This window comes from Meleagris gallopavo, chromosome 5, assembly GCF_905368555.1.
Source record: "Meleagris gallopavo chromosome 5, MGAL_WU_HG_1.1, whole genome shotgun sequence".
Classification (NCBI taxonomy): Eukaryota; Metazoa; Chordata; class Aves; order Galliformes; family Phasianidae; genus Meleagris; species Meleagris gallopavo.
The window spans coordinates 33,853,188-33,880,698 of NC_139408.1; the positions used below are offsets into that span (position 1 = coordinate 33,853,188).

Genomic DNA, 27,511 nt, shown 5'->3' on the forward strand with positions numbered 1-27,511 from the left:
AAGTTAAGTTTCTGTCACTCAGAAAAGAGTAGAGGACTATAAGCTTATTGGCTTGGGTACCTATTGCAACTGAATTTTATATTACACAGTAGTTAACACATCCAAAATCACCTTTCCCAGCAGAGAGCCCAAAGCAACCTAAACGTATAAAATATTCACTTACTGTCCTGAAGGAACTGAAACTACTTCTAGTATCACAAAAACTTCCAGTAAGAGCTATAGCTCTCACACTCAGGAGCACAGGAATCTTTCACTACCAGAACACTAGGAAGTAGCATAATCTGTTCCTTATATTTCCTGGGTGTTTTTTTTTGTTTGTTTGTTTTCCACTCATAGTAAAAATAACTGAAAGAAGAACAGAACTTCCCCTGCTGTCAACAGAACCTTCCATCCTTCAAGGAAATGCTGAAAGCATTAACCCCAGGCTGAGATCCCAAACCAAGGGTTACATACACGGAGAATACGTTAGACATTCCACCTCTCACTATTCCCCGCATGCTATTTCAGCAGGGAAGCATACAGACTGTATCCATACCAAGCAGGTCCCCACTCAACATGCAGATCATTAACCATTGTTATCCCAAGCTTCTAGCACAGCCCTTGGCTCAGGATCTCTGAATCTCTGATTCCACTCCCAGAACAAGACATTGCAGATTTTATACCTCACACACCTTCTAAGCATTTAGATCCTCCCTTACTATGAACTGCCTTGTAGATACATCTTTTGACAGTGCAATGCTTTCTAGTCAGTACTCTCATCTGACAGAGGTTGTATATAGGAAAAAAGGAAGTAACTGAAGGTCAGCAGGCTGCAGAAGTCTTCATGCTATCAGGCACTTCTGATATTTATCCTCATGTCTAAAAGGACCACCTCGGAAGCTAACTTTTATTACTTTTGGTGAATCTATTAATACTTAAACAAAAGAACAAAAAAGACAAGAAAACAAAACAAAATACAAAAGGGAGATTGTCCTAACATTCTTAAGAAAGAACAATCACTTTGGAGGAATTTACTTTGGCTCTCAAACTCAATGCCAAGAAAGAGCTACACAGCAACTATCTAAAAACCATTTACATCAAAACTCAGTGACTACACCTCTCCGTATTTTCTGAAGTAACTGGAAGAGAGGGAATAGTTGAGGGCTCCTTTCTTTGCTTTGATTTTCAACCTATGAACTGGAGTAGTTTCAGCAGAACAGTATTTTCTCCCATAACTGTTTGTAGTCCTATTTGCATTTCACATTAGCGTTGCCACATGTCTTCTCTTCTATGAAGCATAGCTCCACACAACACAAATACTCTGTTTTCATCTCCTCTGTTCTGAAGAACATAAGTGATGACAACTTTTGATGTCTTGATTTTGGGCCACATTTTTAATGGGGCATCTTCTCAAGCTCTCTCAGTCACTGCTTTTAAATGCAGAGATTCTGGTTTGCTCAGCACTTCATTTCATTAGGCTTGTGGGTAAGCTAGCTCCAATAAGCAGCAAAGCCACAAAAATCACAGAAAATTTTTCTGTTGCACGCAAGTGCCATTGGAGGCCTGAGAACTCTGTCATAGAAGATCAGCTTATATCTTTAACAAACTGTCTGGAAGCTGGAGACTTTAGATCCCCAGCCTACTAACAGCAGTCCAAAGAAAATCATGCTGACTGGCTTTGGTTTGGACCTAGGACAGGAAACAAAGGATTTTCTTGAGAAACTGGAGTGTGTTTGAAAAGCTTGTGATCAGCTGTCATCCAAAAATAGACACCAAATAAACAGAAACCTTGACTGAATAGTTTGTAATCTAAGCAAGAGCATCTTCCAGTTATGTATGTATGTCAACTGCAGCACAAATTCTTTTACTCTTTGGCTTCCAGCAGGGATTCTGCCTGTGATTTCAGCTGAAGGAAGAATAGGTCCTGAAAATTTGTGGTCTATGATAAAATCCAGAAGTTTGATTTCTGCTTTGAAGCAAACTATCTGTTTTAAATTTAATCTCATTAGGATCATAATTTATTTTCCTTTCAAGTAATCAAGTTCAGTTAGTGAAGTATCTTCAATCATAAGTCATTTTTATTACTTAAAATATATGTATTGTTTTATTACTCTAACATTTATTTACATTTATCTGTGCCTGCATACAAACTAGTACAGCATCCTTCCTCTTTTCCGGGACAAGAGAAAGCTCTAGCCATCCCTAGATAGGGAATGATAACACAATGAAGGAAACAGCACTGCTTCAGCAGTCCACTTACGAATGGGTGGACAGTGCTGCTCCCTTGCTGTGGAGCAGCCTACCCTCAGACCCAGGGCACCCTCCTGGAAGCCGGCTGCTGTTGGCCTGAACCTCCCCAGCCTCAGGGTAGCAGTGAACTCACAGCTAAACCTTGCCCTGGACCAACCCCTAAGACAAAGCCATGAGAATTCTGCACAGTTGTTTTCACTAGCAAATACTAACTAAACTTTTTCAGCCTCTGCTGATGTCAGATACAGCCTTTATGACCTAGCAGCAATCAGAATATGGCAGAATATAAGCAGAGGGATAACAACTATTTTTCTGCCCTGGTGTACGTGATCAGATTACAATACGATAAACAATTCTCTGCCAAGGAATACAAGTAAAAGAAAGACAACATCAAGTCAAAAAATTGGCAAAGTTTGGGAAAGTAAAAATGAGAAAAAATACAATACTCATTTACCAATAACTTAAAAGTGAATACAGTTTTGACTTAAAATAAGCTTTTTAATGGTACAGTTTGATTGGGAACTTATCGTTATTTCTAAGTAATTTCAGCATTTCTCTGACACTTGCTCTTACGTATTTTAACAACATCGTACTTCTTCAGAAACGTAAGGGACAATAGCTTTATCTCATCTAAAGATTCTGACTGCAATGAACCACACAGTGCTGCCACACTGACTATGCAATTTGGGCTAATTAAGCCATGAGCTGGTTTAGAAGCAAGGCAGAACTCTTGCACTGCACACAGCAAAGACGCATTAGCAAAGGCTTTACTTAAAGTGAACTGATCTGCTCAGGTATAAATGTGGACCAGAGGGAGGTGCATATAAAACTAAAAGAAAACAGCCACAATTAGTTGCCTTTTCAAGCAAAAACAGCCACCAAAAAAGTTTCCAGCAGAATGTAGATATGCACCGTGGAAACAATCAGATGTCAGACAGATCACTGAATTATGAAAACTCATTCAGCCCTCTAAGAAAATCTTCTGCACAGCTACTGTTAGCATATCATCGTAACAGAATGCAACGCTTTTGTTTTGAATGGCAGTCACCTGGGCTATCAAAAGCAAAAGAGTAAAAGAACTAATGCACAAAACTCAAGTACAGCTCCTGTTTCATAAACAACTGCAAAAACAAAGTGATACCGAAAGCATTTGACAGGACTTGCTATCACTAAGATGCCATATCTTTCCCATTGGAAAGGAATAAACAAATCCAACACCTGCACATTAATCAAACAGCATCTCAACAAGAAAATCACCCATTCCAGGGTGCAAAGTAACAGCTGTAAAGACACCTGAAATTACAGGAAAAGAACTCTAAACCAACAGCAAAGCAGGACAGCCACATGGAAGCTGCCAGTAGCAAGCGTTATCCACACCACCCCTGAGGGAAAATGGCTCCGGATGCCAACGAAAGAAAGAGCACGAGGCCCGCAGCCAACCACCGGCCTTGACCAAACCCTCTTCAGAAGCTCACTGGGCAGCACCGGCTGCAGTCGCAGAAACACGGGGTGCGCACGCGGCGCTAGGGACCCCAAACCAGCAAGGCGGGCACCACCTCCCCTCCGTCCAGCCTCCCACTCCGCGCCGGCCTGCCCGGGCCAACTCACGGCTTGCTGCCGGCACCTAGCATCCCAGGCCCCGCTCAACGGTCGTCGCCATCGCCTACGGGCCGCCTCCGCCTCACGGCCGCTGCTCCGCTCTCACGAAGAGCACGTGAACGCGGTCGCTGCCGCCGGACCGGCTCGCGCGTGAAGTCGAGTAGCGCTTCCCGCCACGGCCCTGAAGCGCCGCTCCACACGGGCCCGGGCCCCCGTCTCGTTCCTTCATTTCTGATTTATTTATGCAGCACTGAAACGTAAACCCTATCCCAAGCGCCTCCAGCAACCGCAGGGCAGAAGCGCGCTTTGCAGATTATATACTCCCACCGACCCCTCGCGTTTCAGCACTACCCCCAGGCAGAGGAGCCCCGCTATCGCGGCGCCGACTGACACAGCCCGCGCACGGGTCTGGCTGGCACACAGCATGCACTGCGCTTCAGAATCAAGCCATACAGCTGGACGCTATCGGTTACCTCCTAGCTGTCATCAGTATCAAAATTAAGATGAACGGGAATTGGTAATAAGTTACAAGTTCTAGATCACATAGAAAACACACCTCACGGTGACAACTATTTAGTTTGATGTGCATGCAAAGCAAGGAAACCGAAACTACTGCTGAAGTACACCACAACTGTCACTGCAGCGACCGCAGCCAAGTCTCCCACAGCACTGAGGTTCAGAGATTCCTGGAAACGAGAGTCCTATAATTTAGGCTTCCTCGTACTGCTTTCTTGTGTATCATTAGGGAATTCTCCAGAGATATTAATTCCCATAAAAACAATAAATATTTAAAAACAAATACTTTGTTACTCTATGCACACTTAAGAGACTGGATGTCTTCTACGGGGGGTGGCAGGCATTCAAACATCAGATAAGAGGAGGACTAAAAAGAAAGGCATTATTTCTCACCAAGTCAGTTAGTATTTAGTTCTGTATTTGGTTTGTATTTGTAGTATTTGGTTAAAATCAGAAAACAAAGCAATGCATTTTGATGATTTTTTTTACTTTTACATTTTTAACTTGAACTTTAAAAAAAATACACTATTAATCTCTTACTAGTCTCTCACTCAGTTTCAGTAGAACTCGAAAATGTGTATTCTCCAAATAGAGAACATATTAAATATGGAACTCATACCATCATGCATGCTCACCTGATTTAAAAACAATCCCAGGGCCTCCTTTTCTTTTGATCTGAAATCTTAAGCCAGGACAGCACTCTGTCAGTTTTAAAATAAATCAGTTAGTGTGCAGTGAAAGACATACAGCCTGACAATGTGCCCTCAAGTCCAGAATTCCACACACACACACAAAAAAAATCTACCAATTACTAGCCAGTTAGAAAAATACTTTCATATCATTTCAAATTAGGGAAGGTTCTTAATCAGGGCTTGTTACAACTTTTTCAGATGTATTTCATACATACTTTTTATAAGCTGCAGAAAGCTCAGTGCTTAAAGGAGTTCCTACAATACAAAGCAAGATAGAGAGTAGGATTGTTCCAACAACTCCGTCCTAGATACCAAGCCCTAAATATTTTGGTATTTTTCCATCAGGTTTTTGAGTGTGCATCACTTGGGTCTCATTTCCAAAATAGAAGGAAATTTGTCCTTGCAGAGAAGCTGAGGCGTTTTTCCTAAATGGAAACATTTATTTCAGAACTATCAGTGTTTCCACCACCAATACAATAGTTATTCTATTCTAAAAATAAAAATAAAGGCTTTAGAACATTATACCCCACAGTAAATAAACTAAGACTGTATTAGAGATTATTGCCAATATTCACTAAAAGAAGCTTCACTACAGCATTTGACCTGCTATGCATTAGTGAATTAAGATGACTAAGATTTCAATTAAAGAAAATAAGCAAATTTTTGTTTTTACCATTTCAATTTTAATACAACTCAAAAAAAGTAACTGTTATGCATGGCAATGTTTATTAAACAATCACATTTCATTTAAGCATTAAAATGCAGCGGTCTGGAAAAGCTGCCAGAAACAATGTTTGGCTTCAGAAAAGGCAATTATGAAATTACTTCCAATAAAATTCAAATACTCTCTTGTCTGTTGATTAGTTGAATGCTTTAGACTGAAAGGAAAAAAAAGTGCAAATCAGCTGAATGTTACTTTCAAAAGTAAAGTCTTAGTGTCCTACAAGCAGTTACTGAAAGGCCTCACCTCAATCTTCATGATAATGGACAAAATTATCCAATTCCTATACAATTATTATTTACTGTAACACATTTCAAACAACATAACAGTATTACTAAAACAAAATTAATTTCAGAATATTACTGCAGTATTGTGTCTACCACGGGCACCTTTTCCCCTTGTTTTTAAAAAACTAATTTGTTTGACAGGAGATGGCATGAGATACATTCTTACTGCTGAACTGGAAACTTACATGGAACAATACAGCTAGAACCACTTATAGGAACATGTTCCAGCAAAAGGTGTTTTATTCCTAAACATACTACTTTTGCATGAAAATCTAAGTTTCATATTGCAGTTTTCTTTTCTACTGATAAACTATCAGGAAAGCAGCTCATCACAGAGATGCAAACTGATGACCTGTTGGACCAACCTTTTACAAAAACAACTGCCCTTTTGGGCATAATCTTTATTGAAGGACTTGTAAAGAAATAGCAAAGGTTAATGGGTAACATTTGACATACGGACAAATTGTGAGCATTTAGAAATGAATGAGTGTTTTATTTCCTTTAAATTCAACACAATCATTTCATGGCAGTTTGAAGTAAAAACAGTACCTCCCTGGTTGCTAAATCGCTTGAGAATCACTTCATGAGCAAAGATAGGCAAAAGCAGCATGATCATCTTATAAGGGCTCTAAAAATACATTAACAATTTTCAGCTTGTTCTTGTAAAAAGTTTTAAGAATACTGTGGAAACATGTTCTTATAGGTGGATGGTGCTGCTTGAAACAGTGTTGACATCCAGACAACTATTACAGTTTTCAAAAAGCAAAGGAGATTATAAGCATAACAAACAAGTGATCATTTTGCTAAAATTTAGACCTAATTTAGTAACTTGTAGAATGACACTTTCAAATTGTGCAACACAAAATAATGTAGCCAACAGTAACATACAGGTACACCATTTAATATTTATTATATGCATTTTATATACATTATTTTTCAACAGCTGTACTTCTGCTATGTGGTACAATCTTAAAAATTTGCTGATTCATAGTTTGTAAAACAAAAACCTTACAAAACTCATCAAAACTCGCAAACTGATCAGAAAAGTTTTGTGGAAGACTAGAAAAAATACTTTATTGTATTAATCATGCATTACACAAACAAAATGTTTAGTTACACCATAAACTGAAGCACATCCAAAAATAAAATAAAAGCAGGGAATAACTAGCCAAAACACAGCAGATTTATGAATCTTGAATCAACTACTTTTGTATTCTATTTGAAACGCAAAAAAAATTTTTCACTCCAAAAGTTCTGAAACAAGATTGGTTTTTGGAATCCACTCCACTTCAAATACTTAACCAAAGGAAAAAAAAATCTTGGTTTGCAACTTTAGAATCATGAAATGTCCCATTTTCTTATCTATTTTAGACTGTTCAAAGAGTGCCATAATAGATATACAGGGCCCTTTAACACACTACATAAAAGGATATAAAGACCAACAAAAAGTGAAATAAATAACAATAGGCCATTAGCAAGATGGGTAATCCTTGATAAATAAACTCGTAAATACAGTAAGATGTACAAAATATCACATAGTGATAGGATGCCAAGATTAATATTTTTTTTTTTTTTTAAGAGTTCATCGGGGGGTGTTAACCCCTCTGTGTTTCATTTAAACACATTTTACAGTCCTTTATTTATGAAGACAGTTATGCGATGATGAAGAATTAGCATCCTTATGCAAGGACTTAGCTGAGCTGTATTAGGCAAAAGAAGGGAAGAGTGTGGTTACACGGCAGCGGGTCAGTGAGTTCTCTGTGTTTTAGGGTTCTATAATGCAGAAAAACATTATCAATACAATCTTGAGCACTGTTGTGACAGGCTAAATATATAAAAAGACTTATAAAAACTAGAATTTTATCCAAACATTTTGTGCAACTAATGCTAAAATATTTTAAGTTAAATTTCCTTTTCTTTAAAGCAAAATAAAAGTTTAAAAGGGGAATCTGTGGCATTCAACTGATAAACAGAAGATTACTAAGAGATGAAAAGAAAGCTACTCTTGGAGCTCACTTCCCCCCACAAGAGCACCACATTCCTAACCCTAAGGCAGCACACAGAGTCCAAAATAAAAGTCTTTTGTAAGATCAGACTCCACGTTTGCTTAAAGACACCTAAAGAACAGACATACGCTCAGTTCATATCCAGTCAAGGCTACAAATACTGGTTTTCCTTTTTTACTTCTCCCCACCCCCCCAAATACAGTAATTACAGTTAAATGAATGAGCCTGACATTGTTCGAGATGTGGTGACTTTTCACCAACTGAAACCTGCCCCACTTAAGAGCCTTCACTCAGGCAGATCAGATGTAGTGTCTTATTGGTAACCTTATTGATGGCAGTGACGCGTTCCCTCTTTTTTGTCCAAACAGACCTGCTGTTATGATGCAGGTTTGTTCTGCTGTGTCACACAAATACTTTGGCAAGGGCATCAGCTCCTGCACTGGCAATATATGCTTTTGATGGATGAAATGCTACATCATAAATTGATTCATCCAGCTTTTTCCTATGAGCTGTTATTTCTTGCACACATGTCTTGCTGTCCAAATTCCATAATCTAATGGAACAATCATGGCCTGTTTGGAGAAAAAACAAAAAATGAGAAAAGACAAAATTAGATTTTTGTCAGATGCTTAAAAGCAACAGAAATACAAAATCCATAAAACATAAGAGGATTAAAAAAACCTTACTTCCAGACATTAAATAGATTCCATTAGGATCTACAGCTAAACTCGTGACAGCATCCAAGTGAGCAACCATAGAATGGATCATTTTACCTAAAAGCAAAATAAACAGTCAATTTCCTGAGAAGTACCATTTCTTTTAAAAAATATTCCCATTAGATGCAATACAGAATAACACTGATTTGAATATCTGAAAACTACAGTTCTATTAGAAATTATTAAGTTTCAACCACAGACTTGTACAAACATACGGGTAAATGGCAATTCTCAAAGGCATTCATATCCTAAGTACTGATGTATCTGGCATCTTCTCAAATAGCATAACAATAGTTTAGCTCCAGCAAACGTCCCTCACTTTGACAAAGTGTTGACAAAGCTTTGAAAAGAGACTCACTGAGTCATACCAAAGATCCATCTACCAGGACAACTAAGTGGTACTTTAGATGCAAGATACTCTCCAACTTCTAAAATTAACTGTTCAGTTACATTACAAACCAAAGCAGTTACCTGCACATCCAACTACACTTTGTGCCATTTCCCCTGAACTCTAACACTATATTTACCATTTCATGACAAGGAGTTGCAAAAATTTTAACTTCAAACAAAATGAAGAGTCATCTCTTTGTGATCTGAACACATCACCTTTTGGGGTTGTCAGTTGAACCTTAGTTCTTGTTTTGGAAAAGAGTAAGCTACCAAGTCCATTGTAAGACTGTAACCAACATGAAAGTATTCTGTCATCTTTGTCCAGTTCTCTTTTCCTGAAGAATCTTAGCCCAATTTGTCATTTCTCCTTGAAAAGCTACTGAAGATATCTAATCATACGCTCAACGATCCTCTGAAACACTCTTTTATATATATATCCTTTTTGAGCAATAGGAGACTAACACAAGGTACAAGTGTGTATGCATCAAGAATTCATACAATATACAAACTGATTTTTTTTGGTTATTTCTTTCCCTCACATTTATCCACACAGAATTTAATGTGCGTGTTCTCAAGCCTACAGAGATCTACATTTCTTCCTGGTCACCTTCCATTTCCAATCTTTAACCCAGTTATTTGACATGCCATATCTTCCTTGTTATTCTACAGTTTTGTTTCTTTTAAAGACTTGGCAATACATATGAATTTCAGAACAATCATTTCAACATATTTAACAACCATAAGTGAGAAGTGGGGGGGAAAAAAAAAGCCTTAACTTTCGGCCTGTAAAAGGAAAACAATAACAAAAAATAACACCTGCTCTCTATCTCCCAAGCAGACATTTTAAACAGGGGTTTTTGCACACATGTTTAGAAAAGTCAGTTTATGCTGATTTTTTTCTCCCAACTTAGTAGGATAACACAGAAAATGACTGCTGATTCAAAAACTGAAGTAGAATAGAACTTAAGCAGCAACTTAAGTATAACAAAAACTTCCACTGCTACAATGAATTAAGGGCTATTTCTTGCCATTGGTACAAAGTAATGACTTTTACAACAGGGAACTGAAAACATAACTGATACATGTCTGGACTTATAAGCATGGAAATGATGAAAACAGGAATAAAATAGTGAAAATATGCTATAAATCAACATCTTGTTAATTTAAAAGGATATTCTTGTCTGCCATAACCATCTCAGCATAAGAGAGTATTTCTGACTGCGGAAGTCCCAGCTGCAAGGGATGGCATAATTTCAAATAAAAATGCTAAAGTTTATCTTAGAACTACAGGAAGTCTTGGTCACTAGTATATTCTCTACAAATGGATTCTTCCTATATCCATTCAGATTTGCTTGGAACATGTTCATACATACAGATGAGGGTCTCTTTACCCTTACCCGTTTTGTTGTCAAAAAATTTGATGTGTCTATCTTCATGAGCTGTAATAGTAACAGGAAGTGTGGGATGACTTACTACCTTGTTAATGTGATTATTTGATTGTACACCTGAAAATAAGAAAAACATGAACATATATTCATTTGCCTTAAAGAAATGGCTAAAGCTAAAATGAGAATATTTAGCATTTTACCCTAGCTTATTGTATTAACTAATATTATGTAAAGAGCACCTTCAGAACAACATCAGTACATCTAATAACAACCAGCATCTTGTTTTATAGGAGATAGATTAAGCCAGGTATACTCCTGTCAACGTACTTTAAGGTTAAAGCTGCACAACTGGTTTATACATAAGAAAGATCCTTGAGATGGATGGCAAACAAATCAGGGGAAGTACTCTGGGGCAGCGTTAATGAAGTAGAAACAAATTACCCATATATTTAGAACACACTTCTTACACCTCCGTATAAAAAAAGATACATCTTGAAAACAAACAAACTAAAGTCAATCTAACCTACAAGATTCCAGCAGACATATTTTTATGTATTTCAGCTTAAAGAACCACTGAGTAGTTTAGAACCTCTTCAGAAGTTCTTAGAATACTCTCCATAATGCGCTTCCTGCCTTAAGGATCATCTCCTTCATTCTTGTTTTGTTAATTCCATTTGAGATTCTCTTGAAAATAGGAAAGGAATATCTCCAATTTGTGATAGTACCTCTCACTTTCAACATCAGCTTTGCACAAGCTACCCAGATTATAGCTTTGGCAGATTTTTATAATCTGTGCTGAAACCTTTCGATAAGCTACTTACTTTAAGTATAATTAAAGTATTATATTAGGAAAAGCAAATTCTTCCCTTGCGATACTTTTAGATGCGAATAATCAGAAACTGAATGTTTTCTTTATGAAACACTTCCATAGGTTCAAGAAAATAAAGTCAGAAAGCTCCTCTATTCAGAGTCTCATCAGCTATATACAATTATCAACAATGAGCTATGTCTTCCTAACACCTTATTTGTAGCAACAGAATTTCTAATATTACATGTTCCACTGACGCACAATCTGGAAAGATTCTACACTGAATCTTTTGCTTAAATCCCTTCTTAATTATCGTAAGCTTGTCTTTTTACTTCCCACAAGATAAAACTTTCATACAGGTACCTCATTCAAGTTAGACACTAAATAGAAAAGAGCTTTATTTACCAGATTCTACTTGGGATGAAAGCATTACCACTGACTGAGATGTTTCTAAATCATAGATGACTGTGCTGCCAGTGTTAAAAGATGCCACCATATGAGCAGGATCACAACCTATGAAGTCAACCGATGTAGGTATTCCATGCTCTAAAAAGTGAGGGAAAAAATGCCTTTAGAAACAACAGAACATCTTAAAATTCTTAATAATTTAAGTATTAAGCTTACTTTATACTCATACTTAATTTCCTCCCTTCAGAATAACACCACAGCATCAGGATTACCTTAATAAAAGAATTTCTCTTTAGTCCTGTTAACTAGCTTTGAAAAATGGACAAGCCAAGAACTCCATCAGATGTCTCATAACAAATTTTCAAAACCAAAATTTCCCAGCAAAAAACCTACCTTTCTCTCCATTGTAAGTGCAAATACAGGGCATTTTTTCTGGTGGGTTCCATAATCTAATAGTGCCATCTGCTGAACAAGATAGTAAGTGATTCTTTACACCACTGTAAGCAAGACCCCAGACTGCATCTGTGTGAGCAACTAGTGTGCCAGCTAGAACGTTTGGCTCTGGAAAGACAAAAGTTTAGGAACAGAATAAGCATTTATTGCATTGCAATATAATTCAGATTTCAAGTAAAACAGCTGTATGTCACATTTACTAAAATACTGATCATTTATCACATCTGTGTTCTTACAGATCTGTTAGTTATACTAATTTATTCTGTGAATATCAGTAGTAGGAAATCCTAGAAGTGTCAATTTATTCAATGCAAGTGCAAATTCTGAGCTAACTTGACTGCAGATAGAAAACTAAAGTCAAGACATGCGCTTCTGCCCTTTTTTATTCAAGTAATTTTCTAGCCTGTAGATAACTTATATTAGATTCTTAAGCAAAATGGTCCACTACACTGCACATGAATAATAAACACAATAGATAACACCCCACTGTCTAAAAGGATCATTTCAGAGAAATTTTAAACAGCCTGACATCCATGCTGCTAGCTAAAAGGACTAAGGCTTTCATGTTTAAGTAGCTTGTTAGCAAATCAAACTTGCAGGCTATTAACTCATTCAGTCATTTGTTGAAATTACATTAAAGAACAACCTACAACTGAATTTAAATTAGAGCATTTCATTTAAAAAAAAATGTTAGAATAATTGTTATTAACTATCAAGGAAAGCAAGAAAAGGGAAAAATCAGAACTAAGAAATTGTATTGTTTAAGTTGCAGGTACATTACACAGTAGATCATCCTACACAACCTCTGGCAGCTTTCTCAAAAAAATATCCATGTCCCCTTTTTCCAGAATGAAACACTTGTTATAACCTCCTCTCTGAGCGGTTTGCTTCCTTCATCTAGATTTACGATCTTAAAGATACTTTATTGCAGCCTTTTCTTTGTGCAAGATGTAAAAACATCTAAAAAAGATCAGCTTCTTATTCCTCAGTTATTTAAACTCTGATGAGTTATTCAAACTTTGATGCTTTTACAGTAACACTGCTTTTTTTTTTTCCCCCAATTTACTATACTCTGCTGACTCATACATGCTCTAAAAAAAAAAAACAAAACAAAACAAACTTCGGTACCCAAATATTGAAAAAAAGATTACTCCTGTTGCAAAACAAAGAAACATATCCGTATTTTACAGCTGCTTTTCATAGAGGGTTTTTTAATAAACCAGGTTTTGAGTAGAATAGAAATTAAAAGATAGGTGGAAAAGACTAAGTAAAAAATCTCTAAAACTTAATTTTGCATGAAATTTAAAACAAGTTGGTCTTGCAAACAAAAGCCTTACTAACAACCTTTAGGGAGGAAAAATAACAAGAGTGCTCTGGCTTTTAAAAATAATTTTGTTACTTCAGTAGACTATCTGAGGCCCACATAAATTATAAGATCACTTTATTGGTCTTTCTAAATTGACACAAGACAGCACTGCTTCCTCTCCACCTCACTGATACAGATTATGCAACCTGAGCGGTGTACCAGATCACTTACTACAGTGACACAAGGAAAAGAGCAAGAATAGAGAACAGTCTTGCCTTCATACCAATTCAAACTTCAGTAACACATGATACTGTTAATCCACACCAGCATCAAGGAGACAAATTAGTTTTCCATACACTTAACAGCAATTTAAGTCATTAGCTATGGGAAGCGAAATGCAAATACAAACAATATGCCTACGTGGCATTAAAATACCAAATTTTGGAAAACCAAAGTGAAATGTATGTCTCTTAGAAAGGGATATGACTGATTTCTTCATTATTTAAACTTTAAGATTTGCCACTCATTCTCTTGCATTTCTATAGAAAGCATGTCACTAATGCAAATGGAAATAAGCAATGAACATTAATTGCACACAAACAAGTTGAAAACACAATTCATTTGATAAATGGTATTGACATTGCACAAAAGGCTTAGAAAACATGTTACTGAGCAGAAAATTTATGTCCAAGACAACAGCTATCAGTTGTTTTTCTTTTAAAAGGTATTTACCATAGGTGTCATATGGGTCCACGTTAGGGCTAGGCATGTTCCACCACTGGATGGTTGCATCAATACCACCACTGAAACATTGTTCTCCATTAGAACTAATTGCCAATGACAATACAGGTCCACTATTGGGAGACAGAGAATAAGTAGTTTACTGATACTGCCAACAGTATAGTTAGAATTTTGCAATCTATTTAAAAAAAAAAAAAAAAAGGCAAAAAACAAAAAAATAGCCTGGATTAAATAAACAATTCTGTTAAAAATCTTAAGTCTCAGCAAGTTATACAAACCTATATTAAAATATTTACAACAACTTAACTATCAAAGCTTAAGCAATGCAGGAACACAATCTTACTTCAATAGAAACTAAACCTGCAAAGCATGAAGGATTTTTTTAATTATTATTTTCTAAAAGAACAGACAATCTATGCCTATCTAAAAACTAGCTGTGCTGAAAGAGGTTGTTCTAGCTCTCTGCCATTAATACTATAAACTTTCTCAGATGGACAGAAACCTATGCTCCAGAAAACTGGTTCAGAAAAATAACCCTAGGAGGGGTACTTCTTGGTTAAGGCTAGACTACTACTGGTTTAACTTCTTGAATCTGTTTGCAGTGACACTAGACAAGCTGTGTCCCAAAGGAAGCAGCACCTTTGGACATACCACTAAGTCAGGTTTAACTGTCTTGTAAAGCAATATCCCAAAGTTAGATGGCTGGTTCACAACAGGTCATGCTTAAGAAATGAAGTCTACTGGTCTTAAGTGCAGATAATTCCAAACTGGAATTGTATATTTAAAGCTGGTGAAAACAGATACTACTAGTTGAATCCACCTACATACTTGACACAAGGAACAGTGAACCTTGAGTCTGCATTAAGTCCTTTTTTTTCTTGATGACTGCAACTGTTTTTTTTCACCTCTCAAAATTATCTGGGGACTACTATGTTAGACTACTAGTATTCCATCATATATATATTTTCTTTAGATCTTACATATTAAAAGCCACAACCCAAGACACTGCTCAGGCAATTTCAGTGTCATCTTCTATATCTTCTTTCTTTTTGTTTTATCATGGACTCTGCCATAGGTGACAGGGATTCAGTATTTACCTGGTTTTAAAGAGTATAATCTTGTCTACACGATGTTTTATGAATCCAGGATAAAAAAAATTATCAGATAATTCTAATAAACACTTACATGTGGGCCCTAAATGTGTAGATAGGTTCTACATCTAAAGAGGCACTCCTGAAAGACGAAGAGGAAAAATTATTACACAAAATGAAGTCTCTACTGAAAAACTCCAAAAACGTTTAAGAGTTTTAAGAGAATCAATTTCAAAGACTTTTAAAACAAAACTGATACTTCATAAAAACCCATATACTTACTTTTTGGCAGGAACTGTTTTCTGCAAATTCCAAAGTTTTAGAGTATGGTCCTCAGAGGCTGTAACCAGCACAGGCTCTACAGGATGAAAAGCTAATGCCCGCACTCCATCAAAATGACTGCGTAGCGTATACTTAGGGTTCCATGTCTTTCGGAAGGCATCTTTATTAGCTGGCAGCTTAAAAAAGGAAAAGGCATAATTTACATTGCGTTTAAAAATATGTATAACAAGTATTTGTACTTTAGGAAAAGCTTGCTTTTCTCAATCCAGTTAATACATATTCAACCTTAAACATGCATTTCTCTATTGATCTATAGGCATTTGTAATTTCCTCTCCGGCAGGCAACTTAGTCTGCAATGTATTTTTTTCCTACTGTAGAAGTTTCTTTTGTTCTAGTGTGGAAAAGAGCATAATACTGAATATGCAAACAAGCTTTGATTTTCAAATTTTGGTTTTAATCCTTTTGTACGATACCTTAATTCTTCTTCCCTGAAAAAAAGATATCATTGCTTATCATACTCTCTGTAGCCAACGAAGAGATTACAACTTTCAAAAGCTCATTATCACTTAAAGACAATTAAAATAAACTTCAGGTCCCCAGATTTCTTCCTTAGATTAACATCTTGACTTAGAATGACAGGAACCATATGCACATCTTGAATAATCTTCATGATAAGGCACGTACAGAGAAATAGTTAAAGTATGAGGACTGCTCTGAATGTTACTTTTTACTGTATTGGCCGACTACATCAGAAGATGCTGGTTGTATGACAGCAGAGATTAAAACTTCCTGCCAATATTCCATTATATTTTGTTGCTGTGCAACAAACTGCAACAGAGGAGTCGTTTGATAAAATGACAACTGACACAGAAGTGTATATGAAACAAAGGTGGGTCACTGAATTCTTCCATGCAGAAAAAAATGCACTAACTGTTCATCACCAGTGAAAATGCATAGCTAATGGTGGTGACTATGTTGAAAAATATTGTTTTGCAGCTAATAATTTGCTCTATCATACAGTGTTACTGTGCTTTTTGTGTCTGTATAGTTCTCATGGAAGTATATGGAAGGCATTACTTTTGGAGTGATCTATGTACTTAAGAAGTGTATTAAACACCACTATATAAAGTGTTATGTGCAAGGCTCTAATGGATTTTAAGTATATTTGTGAGGCAACTTATTTATTGTGTGAAACAGGAGAAAAGCTACCTTATGTATCAGTGAGCACCCAATTCATTCTCTTCACAAAGAAAAATTAAAACCCACAAATTGTAAATGCTTAATATTAACCCTAGATACCTCAGAAAAGTTACCAGAAAACTTCTTCTAGTGAATGTAACAGACTAATTTAAAGCTCCAAATATAATTCATATTACTCAAAGTCAAGAGGACCTATAAAAAACTACATACCACTTATCCTGAAATGTCTACCCAAGGAGAAATAGACATGCACATACTTCTCACTTCCTCTCCAGTAATTATAAAGAGACTTTAGAAAATTAATTTTAGTTAGATAATTAAAATTAGCGAATGAAGAATCAATAGATACTCATTCTATACTCTCCCTTACACACTATCTACCCATGTACTTGTTAAGACAGTTCTCAACTACAGGCCTGAATCCCTTAGTACCCCCAAGATACTTCTAGAAACATTATGGAGAGATTAAACACTCTCATATCTAATAAAAATTTTAGTATCTGCCAGCAACGAAAACAAAAAAATCAAATAATAATGTAACAGTACACCACAATATCTCTATCCTGGACTGAATTATCAGTAGTCACTCAAACTATATTTGATTATATCCAAACAAAATAAATAGAAATGCTCAGACAATATAATTTACTGTTCTAAGTTATAGATGTGTAGACATCTGTTTTCCCTCAAAAAGGTATTTGAGTTTTTTTTGGCCTAAATGCAAATTATTCCAATATCAGACCAAGCAACATAAATCTCTTTTACTAGATGTGCAACATAACCTTTTTTTCAATATATCATGTAACAAATAAGTTTCATTACAAAGTATTTTACTTTCAATCTTCCTTCTCTGCAATGCACTGAGTATCTCAATATTTTTTGTTGATATTTAAGTTATTCAGAACTATACTTCAGTATACAACCTTTATACAAAGAATAATATCTTTGTATGAGGGAGCAGAGTGGAATTCTGGAGCTCTGTTTAATTACTGAAGTAATTTTCTAGCTAACAGAGTCACTTAATGTTGGAGGCTTGCAGAAATTAAAGCCCAGCATCTGAAACATCTGTGCTTAATTTTAGCACATCACACCCCAGATGAAAGAGAAGACCTTGATTCTTTCAATGTGGTGTGCATCCACACTACAATGATTTTTGTTACACTTGTGATTTTTCTTCACTTGATTTGTTTTCAAGAAAACTGGGAGGACTGAGAAAAACAACAAAAAGTTTATTAATTGTTGTTGTTAAAATGTCTATTGCAACAGTGATATCATTCTCAGTTCAGATACACTCACTAAAACACAAGGTACCAAACTGACAGAAATTTGGAAAAAGAAGCACTATTTAAGGCTTTTAAGGCTTCACTTTTTTAGAACAGATGTCAACATCTTGTTCTAAGAGAAGACCATGTACACTTTTTTATTTAACTACATTTCAAGGAAAACAGATTTTTGTTTAATTCTCTCTGTCCATCTTTCTAATGAACCTGGCCAAGAGAAAAAACTAACATACCTTTAAAAAGATCACTGTAACCTTCAAGGAAAAAACAAACAGTAACCTATTTCAAAAAAAGTGCACATCATAAAAACATTGTCAAGGAACTTGGAACGTATTTGCTGACTACAAAAGGACAAACGTGAGATACAAAACAGGACAGGGGCAAAATAAAAAAGTAAAAAATAAAACGTAGTGGCATGTATCAATATTTTGAAGTGGACAAGTCAGAAACCTCTCCAAAGAAAGGCATAGACACACAGATCCATTAAGTCTTAAATGCTCTACTGGTAAAAGCCAGATTCAGAATCATAGAATTGCTCGGGTTGGAAAAGATCTTAAAGATCATCGATTCCAACCATAACCTAACCATACTACCCTAACTAACAACTCTCTACTAAATCATGTCCCTGAGCACCACATCCAAACAGTTTTCAAACACATTTTAAACACATGGGGAGCCTATTCCAGTACTTCACAATCTTTTCAGTAAAGAAGTTTTTCCTAATATCCAAACTAAATTTACCCTGGTGCAACTTAAGGCCATTTCCCCTCTTCCTGTCACCTGCCAGTGAAAAGAGACCAGCCCTGCTCTTGCTGTAAGTACTTTTCAGATATTGGCAGAGAGCTAGGCTACAGTACCAAATATCTTCCGTAGCTTATTTATCTCTCCCATTAGCCCTCTCCCTATACCTTCAGTGGATGTTAATTAAAAAGATCAGCTAAGTTCTTAATCCCAGTCCCTGGATCAAAAAAAGTCACAGAGCATATGGTTAGAATAGTAGGTTCTACCACAAACAAAACTGCCATCCGAAATGCCAATCATTTGAAAAACAAAAGCAAGAAAAAAGACCTTTACCATAATCTCTTAAACCAAAAATTGAAAACAAGAACCCACAGAATCTTACGATGGTGGGAGGGCAGAGAAGGAAATGTTGAATAGATAAGAATAACAATTAGAATTAGAAACGCCTACTTTATAGCACATGGCAAGCAACTCAGTCATTCTGCCTTACAAACCACCAGAAAAATCGTACTGAAACAAATTTCACTGAGGATAATAAAAAAAGGCAAAAAACCCAAACAACCCACACCCAAACTAAACAAAATCAAGCATCAGGTAGAAAAGCTCTTCCTGGCCCCTGCATTCAAGAGAACCTCCTTATACCACAGTAAGGAGACCTGCATCCTTCTCTGTCTTCCCAATTTGCTATATACTTACAGCAAACAAAATTCAAAAAGCAGTAATTAATAACTGTAGTTGGAGTATTTTAATCCTTCATTTTTTTCTTGATAATATTGTGATTTCCAGATTAGATGCTCTGATAAATCAGGACTTCTGGACTTGCAGCCAAAAAACACCAAGATCCTGTGCAACTATCAAAAATATCCCAAGTGTAGTATTTAATAATATTACTTTCTCAGAGTACAAACACGCACTAAATATGAAGTACTAGATCCTAGAAGAGACATTACTTGAGATGACTGCTGTTGTAATCAATTCATGCACTAAATGTTTATCATACAGAAAAAATATTCAGCTACAATGAAAACTATTTAGATTTAAAATTTAATTCCCATCCTCTCTATACATAGCCTCCATTTGAAAAATAAGAATTTCAGGTAGGGACTTACTGGAAAAACAAGTGGCTTGCAGGGACAAGAGATTAAGTTGTCCTACAAGCACAATATCACAAGTACAGGCTAAGACACAGCCCTACTGTACTGCACACACACACTTATGGAAACAACTTCAGAAATAAAGAACTATCAAGGAACTTTTATCCTGGAGGAGCATCATGATGCAAGAGAACTATATACTATCTGAATTTCAGTCTCTTCAGATCCACAGCAGGACAGATTCCCTTTTTCTTACACAAAAACATTAAGAAAACCTTTCTACTTGTGTAACTTGATATTAAAGGTTTATCTTTTCAGGTACAGGAAGAAGTCAATGCACATTTTTCAGATATACTCATAAAGTCCCTAACAGCACTAGGAAAGGAAAACTAGAGAGGAAGCAGGGAAACTGAATGACATTTATAGTCAATCACGTCTCATTTTTATTCGTAAATAATCCAGTTGAAACAAACAAAAAATTCACATCCTTTGTCTCCTTGAACAGCCAGATATTTATGCATTGATAACACCACCCCAGACATCCCCCAAATTCAAGGGCCTTTAGCGAAAAAGTCTTGTTGAGAAAGTTTTGAAAATTCAACAACACTGAAGCACCTGTCAGTAAAATGAGAACAATACAAAAACAAACAAAAAACTAGTACCTTGATTTTGAGATTCTGAACTGCTTTGTTTTTATTCTTCCATGCAAATTAGCATTCAGTGAATATACAAGCAAGAACATTTAGAGGTTAACCAAGTCAGTAGAAGACTATGAAAGAAAGAACCCCAAGCTATTCAATTTCATAATCCACAGTGGAATCAGGTTAGGGGTGTTGTTTTAATACCAGTTCGGGATGTCTCAAATTTAAGCTGACTTAATCATATACACCTGTGAAGTTATTAAAAAGCCTCTTCTTCCATGTCCGCTTATTCACAGATTTAATTGTAAATTAAAAAAGAAAAAAGTGTTATGCACATGATTCTTAAGTCTGTCTGCCATACTTTTACATACAGTGATAAGGCAGATTCAGCTCAGTAGAAGGTAAAATTCATAGACAGAAAATGCAAAGAGCTGAAACTGAACTCTAATTTCAAGTTATCCGATTTCTCAGAAGCGCTACATCATTTGAAATGAAGCAGACAATCTGAACATTAACCTTTTCCATGAACAGAACAGGACAATGTATTATGTAAGTGTATGAAATTGGGCAAATATTTTAAGAAATATTTCCATTGAGTTTTTCCACTGCTTTCTATAAGGATGGACAAATAAAGTTTTCAATTTTCTATCAGGAAATCTAACTATGCAACCTAACACCTTGTAGTAAAGAATGTACTGGCATTTACTTTATGACAGCATTTAGTATTTACAAATACTTAAGGACAAGTATGACTACATAATTGGTGTGCAGCTTAAGTACTTTTAGACCCCATAAAAAAAATAAAACACCAAAAACTAACAAGATACTTTAAACACAGTACAATATGTAAGACTTACCTGGACTTTTCCATAACTACTCAAATATTACCAGCCAATTAAAAAAAATAAAGAAAGAGAAACCCTAGTGACAGTAGCTTAATTAACATGGTAAGTGACAATCTCAAATCTCCAGGTAACACTAGAAATACTCCCTAAAAGTTTACATCAGAAATAAACAGTAATATATAGTATATGCTATTAAAACCATGTAAAAAGAAAGAGTGGAGCAGAGCAATATGTTTCTGCAAATATTTGTGTTTTATACCATGTCTTCTCAATACTCCATTTCAGTGTAAAATTGCCATTTCAAGAAATTCATGTTAAGACGACAAACTGTATTCTAGGTCATTACACACACCCCCAGTTACAAAATGTGAATGAAATTACATTAGAAGAAAATAAACAAGTAATCTTAATTATGATTATCCAAAACACTTAGCACATTCAAAAGGTGCCCTCTCCTCCCACCAAATAATATTTGCTACTAAAAGCTCTGTTCTCTGCATCTGTAACATTGAGGGTAGAGGGACATGGTAGAGGAAAACTATCACTGATTAAATTAAACTCTATAAAGAATTTTAAATAAAATTGCACTTACATCATAACTATAGTCTGCATCATTTGTTACTGTCAAGTCTGCAAGGTCTCCAAGGCCCAGTACACTTAACAAAACATCATCAGAACCCATAATAAATGACTTGCCTCCTCCAGATGGAAACGTTATTGGCTCAGCTACAAAGAATAAAAGTTTCTTTAAGTATCAATACAATAATTTAAACGTTGATGAAAAACTGCATTATTCATCACTTACAAACAAAGCAGAATTTAAAACTGAACTAGTACACACCACGTACTACAAGTAAAATAAAAAGAGAACACATGCAACACATTAAAAACACAATTCTTCATCATGATTTCAATAATTTCATTTCAACTTAGTCTACAAAAATTTTACAATTTACAAATTACTATATGTGAGAAGGTAACAAGAACGAAGTGACTTGAATGATCATTTTTCAATATCAAATTTATGTCCTACATCTCCAAATAATACTTCACTCACTACACCATGTTGCTTGCCTTCTTGCCATTTGCAAATACGTCTCTATGCTCTGTACTAATCAAGTGTCTCTACCTGCACAATTAAGTATTTTTATCTCAGATCAAGGTCTCCTGCAAAACTTCTCTTCTACACCAAGTTACCAGATAATTTAAGAAAAGAAATAACATATTTGTGAATCTTCTCTACATGAATGTAATTTTAAATTCCTAAAATCAAAAATCAGCTACTATTTATCTCAATGAGCTGTGCCTTCTTCAAGTTAATATTCAACATTTTTGTTAATTGCCATTTAGAATAAATAAATACAAATAACCTATAAACCATTCATTCTGAACAAACATCTGAACAATAAAGTTTCAAACATTCACCCACATTCTTTATAATCAACAATACTGTTTACCTCCTTCTACAATATCCCCGAATACCAACTTGGTGGTGAGGAATATGACTGAAGGCTTAAAACTAATACTTGAGCATGCTATTAGAAGCTGCTTTTACTTATCAGTATTCTCTTTTGTGAAAAATATATAAATAAATAAATAAATGGGATGCTTGATAGGTAGAGTATTTTAGATCAACTTCAGGAAAATGGGAACTTCAGCTAAGTGTAAGCATTTCCAAAGCATATTAAATCTTATTTGACATCTTCAGAAATTAAATCTGCTTGAGTTTTAGATTTCACTGAGTTACAGTATCACTGAAATGGCACTTCTAATCTCAGAAATAAAGCTTTAACACACGCAATTTCTTTTTTATTGTCTAAACACCTGACTAAAATTAAAGGGAGATGCAATATTTCTATATAAAGCAAGAAATAACATCACAAACATTCTTTGGATTAACTTAAGACAGTGAAATCCCCAAACAATAATTAGTTTGTTTTGTTTTTGAGATATTCACGATTTCCTTGGTTTTCTTCTGACAGAAAAAAGGGAAAAAAAAAACCTAATACTTTATTTGGAATTTCCAAACCTGGCTCACCTTCAATGTTCTGACAGCCCAGACTAACAAATACCACTGTCCATTAAGGAGTCCAGATCTCCCAGGTTGTAGTAACAGAAATAAAGGTTCCCTGACCACAGGGGAAAGACAATGACATCCTCATTTTACACCTGAGGACGCTTTCCATCCTTGTTGTGATGCTGTGAGTCCTATTTGATCTAAGACATGCTCACATAGTTTAAGTGAGCTCTCAAGTCTATCCTCCTAATAGTGCACGAGATTAATGCTATCTGTGCTTGGTAGATAACCTTGCATGAGCTAAGCTCTACCACAGAAAATTGCACAGGAGAAGTCTATACATAAACCTATCAATTTCAACATTTCTTTATTTAAAACTTCCAAGTTAACATTATCCAAAATTTAGAAGCACATTTCTAATCACTAAAGCTATCAATATGTATATGTAGCATAACTACATTTTCATGAATTCTAAAAATAAGTTTGTGCAAATGTTTTTTTAAACATTTAATAGAAGACTGAAGAATGTTTGCAAGTTCTGCAGGTTTTCAATGTTGGTTGTTTTTTTTTTTTTTTTGTCTCTTTCTGATATATGCAGAGAAGTAATGCAATTAAATATGCATGAAGTTACAGCTACCAAAAATAAAGATTCACACCATGTATCAATAGGCATATGGAAAAAAAAATTGATTTTTTTTTTTTTTAATTAAAAAAAGGAGATCATTCCCACAGCTGTGGATTAGGTGTTCAAAAAAAAAACCAAACATAACTTTACACAATATACTGGATGTAGAATCAAGTTGTAGCTCAGAGTTATGCCGTACTTTCTACTTCTGAAGATCATGCACTACAGCAAAACGGAAAATTATTTTTTAAATGGCCGAGATTACAAAATGCTATTACAACATAACAATTTTCTCATATTTAAACCTGCACTTGAGTAGAAATAAAAACTTTAGAAATGTAGAATATATAGTCCCAGCCAATTGGAACCATAGTTAAAATTAGAACCACAGTTCTTACAGAACTATAGTTTCTTTTTGGATCCCCAAGCCCTCGCCAAGTTTAAAAAAGTGAGCTTAAAAACCACTTTGTTCTCTACATGAAAATAGCATTTCCAACCACTCAATTTATAACAGAACTGGAACACTTAATAGCAGAGTGTAGCATGAAGCTTAAGTACAGCCCCAAGAACATTACAGCTTGGTAACATTCATCAGCCTAGCATGCCCTAGCAAGAAAGACATACAATTGTTCCCTAAAACTGTCTTCAAAAGACATTAGCTTTGAAATCACAGCTGAGTAAAAAAAACTGAGCAAAGTTGACATATTATGATAATTAAGTATTTGAAATTTACAAAGGGCAGACCTAAAATAAATACAAAGTAAGCTTGTGTGCTTGTAACTACACCTTTTTATAATGGGTTGTGCAAAGATTTAGAAAGCTGCACAGTATTCTGCATAGAATTTGACCAAAACAGCAAAGCTTACACTACTATTCCAGTTTAAAAGTTTTGGAGAAACCACAGTTAACAGATTGTGATAATAATAAAAATGTAATAAAGATATTCATACTACTGCTTTTAATGAATAAAGTCCAGCAAACTGAACTGATAAACTACAATCATACAAGCACATAAATGGACAGAAATACAATTCTGAAGGCAGTTTACTTGAAAACAATTTGGACAATCTTTATTTGAAGTGTAGCACAATGTCTGTTCTACAGGAACCACACAAGTCAGCCCTTATCAAATTCAAATCTACAATCTATTTCTTCAGAAGGATTGCTTCGTACTATATTACTTGAGATACAATGCCTTTAAAACAGACATGAGATAACATGCCATTTAAAATACCTAGCACAAAACATTGCAGCAGTTACACAGTTACTGGAGAGATGCCAGACACCTCTATACCATCACACCACATTTATAGTTGATAGTACAAGGTACATGCACACTGATTTCTGCAACAGAAACTTCACCATTAGTTTTTTCAATTGCATTCTAGAAGTTAATTTGATACTTGTGGATCTTCAAATTGTAAATAAATAAATAAATAAATAAAAATGAAAAGGAAGGCTGGAAAACAAGGTGAAGTAATAGTTCAGGATAGAAACAAAAACAAACTTTACCCCCCACAAACTTTACACTTCTCTGCTTAGAACAAGACAGAAATTTACGGGTGGAGGAGGACAGACAACAGTAAGGATTAAGGAAAAACAAAAGAACCAATAAGCAGCATCAGTAATAATGCAAATTGTTTTGACTTCTGGGATAGCTAATACCATGCCAGGGCTTATGGTTCAAAGATCATCCTAGAAGAGCCAAATGTGAATTTAGTTGGGTACTTGGATTTTATTTTATTCTTTTTAAAGTAGACAATTTATATCACAGTATTGTATAAACTTGAGAAGTACTCCTTTAAAAGCCAAACCTTAAAACTGTAGATGGCAACAAGTTGAATAACAAAACTTTGGGCTATGTAGGTAATATTATACCACTAACCTCCATTGCATAAGATAATTCTGAAACTGGACCTAATACTTTGTACAGAAATGCTTACGACTACACATAAAATAGGAGAAGAGAATTTAAAAACAGTAGATCAACATTAAGCGTAAGGAAAAAGAGACAAGTTAGTCTCTTAAGTTAAATATTCACTTACAAATTTCACTCAAAAACACAAACTGTTGTCAAATACTAATACTCACCTTTTAACCCTCAATCAGTAACACCCTATTCATACAACATTTTGCTACACGGGGTCTGCAAACAGTGATTTAATACTGAATACTCTCGGAACACACAGCTGTACATGAAGTTGTTTAAAAATACTTAGGAAATAAATGTCCATTACAATAAGCCACAGCTACAGTCTCACAAAACCATTTGAGAAAACCTGCAAATAGTAATGATGTGGCAACCTGCAACTGCATTAAGCTTTATAGAGGGGAGAGTAAATGACAGTGTGTGCCTTCTACAAGAAATCTCCTGAAATACAATAAGTAGCTGAATTTTTTGTACCTTCCTCTGCTCTTGCACCTTCATGATCAGTCATTCTAGAAGAGGGTGACCTAGATTGATTAATGATTCCTGAAGGGATGTGGGGTATCTCATCATCGCCCAGATCTGCTATCATGTCTTGAAGTTTTGTCCTGTTGACTCCTGTAAATTAACGTCAGCAGCAAAAATTCATTTGATTGCTACCGCTTGACTTGACAGAAGTCTAAAAATCCATTAAACTAAGTAAACAAGAATAATTACTAATGGGACCTCCTTAAAATAAATACAGTGCTTTGCTTTTGTCTTTGTATATAAATACAATTGATCTTTTGGAAATCAAGGAGTTAACGCATTAAATCTAAAACTACATGCAAACAGTCTGAATTCACCAGATCAAAGAACAAATGTTTTGTATTCTGTTGATCTGTTTTATAATTTCCTGTAGGAAAGAAAAAAAATCATCATACAGCCCTTGTGAGAAGCCAAACATCAAAAGAACACAATTATAAAAATACACATGAATCGAACACTTTCTAATACAAAGCTAGCTATACTAAACAATTAAACATTGAAAAGATTGCAAATAAAAGATAAGCTCACAAATGAGGGGAATAAGTATAAATAAATCATAATTGCGAGGGGAAGGGGGTGCAACAAACAATTAACTTTCCCTGGTTTTGAATGGTATTTGACTTGTATAAAATATTTATTAAACACAAGATCACCACTGAATGAAATAGTAAATGCACATTATATTTATTAGATAAGACTGCTCCTAGAAGAATACTAAATTATATAGTAATAATAAGTAAAAGTAGAAGTAAAATATACTAAATTATGTGCATTAATTTCATAATATGGATACTAGCTAACAAAAATAGTAGGTTCTAATTAAAAGTATTTTAATTAAATTAACTTCTGCTTTCAACTTCCAGCTTCCATTTAAAAAAAAATCTTTAACAACAAAATTAAATCACAGCAATAGACTCCTACTAAAGAAAATTATCTACAATGACACTTTACTAGCTTTAATCAAAAGGAAGTCCTCACA

At 35.2% G+C, this 27,511-nt stretch overlaps 1 protein-coding gene across 6 annotated transcripts in view; it reads right to left on the reverse strand.

Annotated features, from left to right (window-relative positions):
* Nucleotides 1-6,929: 6,929 nt before the first annotated feature.
* Nucleotides 6,930-27,511, reverse strand: part of STRN3 (striatin 3) — a 54,564-nt gene continuing 33,982 nt past the window's right edge. For 3 of the 6 annotated variants that reach the window (XM_085225164.1, XM_085225165.1, XM_085225162.1), the window contains 10 exons: nucleotides 26,482-26,622; nucleotides 22,028-22,161; nucleotides 15,634-15,809; nucleotides 15,446-15,493; nucleotides 14,252-14,373; nucleotides 12,154-12,321; nucleotides 11,758-11,898; nucleotides 10,554-10,661; nucleotides 8,737-8,823; nucleotides 6,930-8,622 (listed from right to left, as the gene is read on the reverse strand). In XM_085225164.1, coding sequence (XP_085081290.1) covers nucleotides 8,453-8,622; nucleotides 8,737-8,823; nucleotides 10,554-10,661; nucleotides 11,758-11,898; nucleotides 12,154-12,321; nucleotides 14,252-14,373; nucleotides 15,446-15,493; nucleotides 15,634-15,809; nucleotides 22,028-22,161; nucleotides 26,482-26,622 — 1,295 coding nt within the window. In that variant the 3' untranslated portion in view covers nucleotides 6,930-8,452. The remainder of the gene's footprint in view (nucleotides 8,623-8,736; nucleotides 8,824-10,553; nucleotides 10,662-11,757; nucleotides 11,899-12,153; nucleotides 12,322-14,251; nucleotides 14,374-15,445; nucleotides 15,494-15,633; nucleotides 15,810-22,027; nucleotides 22,162-26,481; nucleotides 26,623-27,511) is intronic. The other 3 variants (XM_085225166.1, XM_085225167.1, XM_085225163.1) reach the window with 2 other exon arrangements.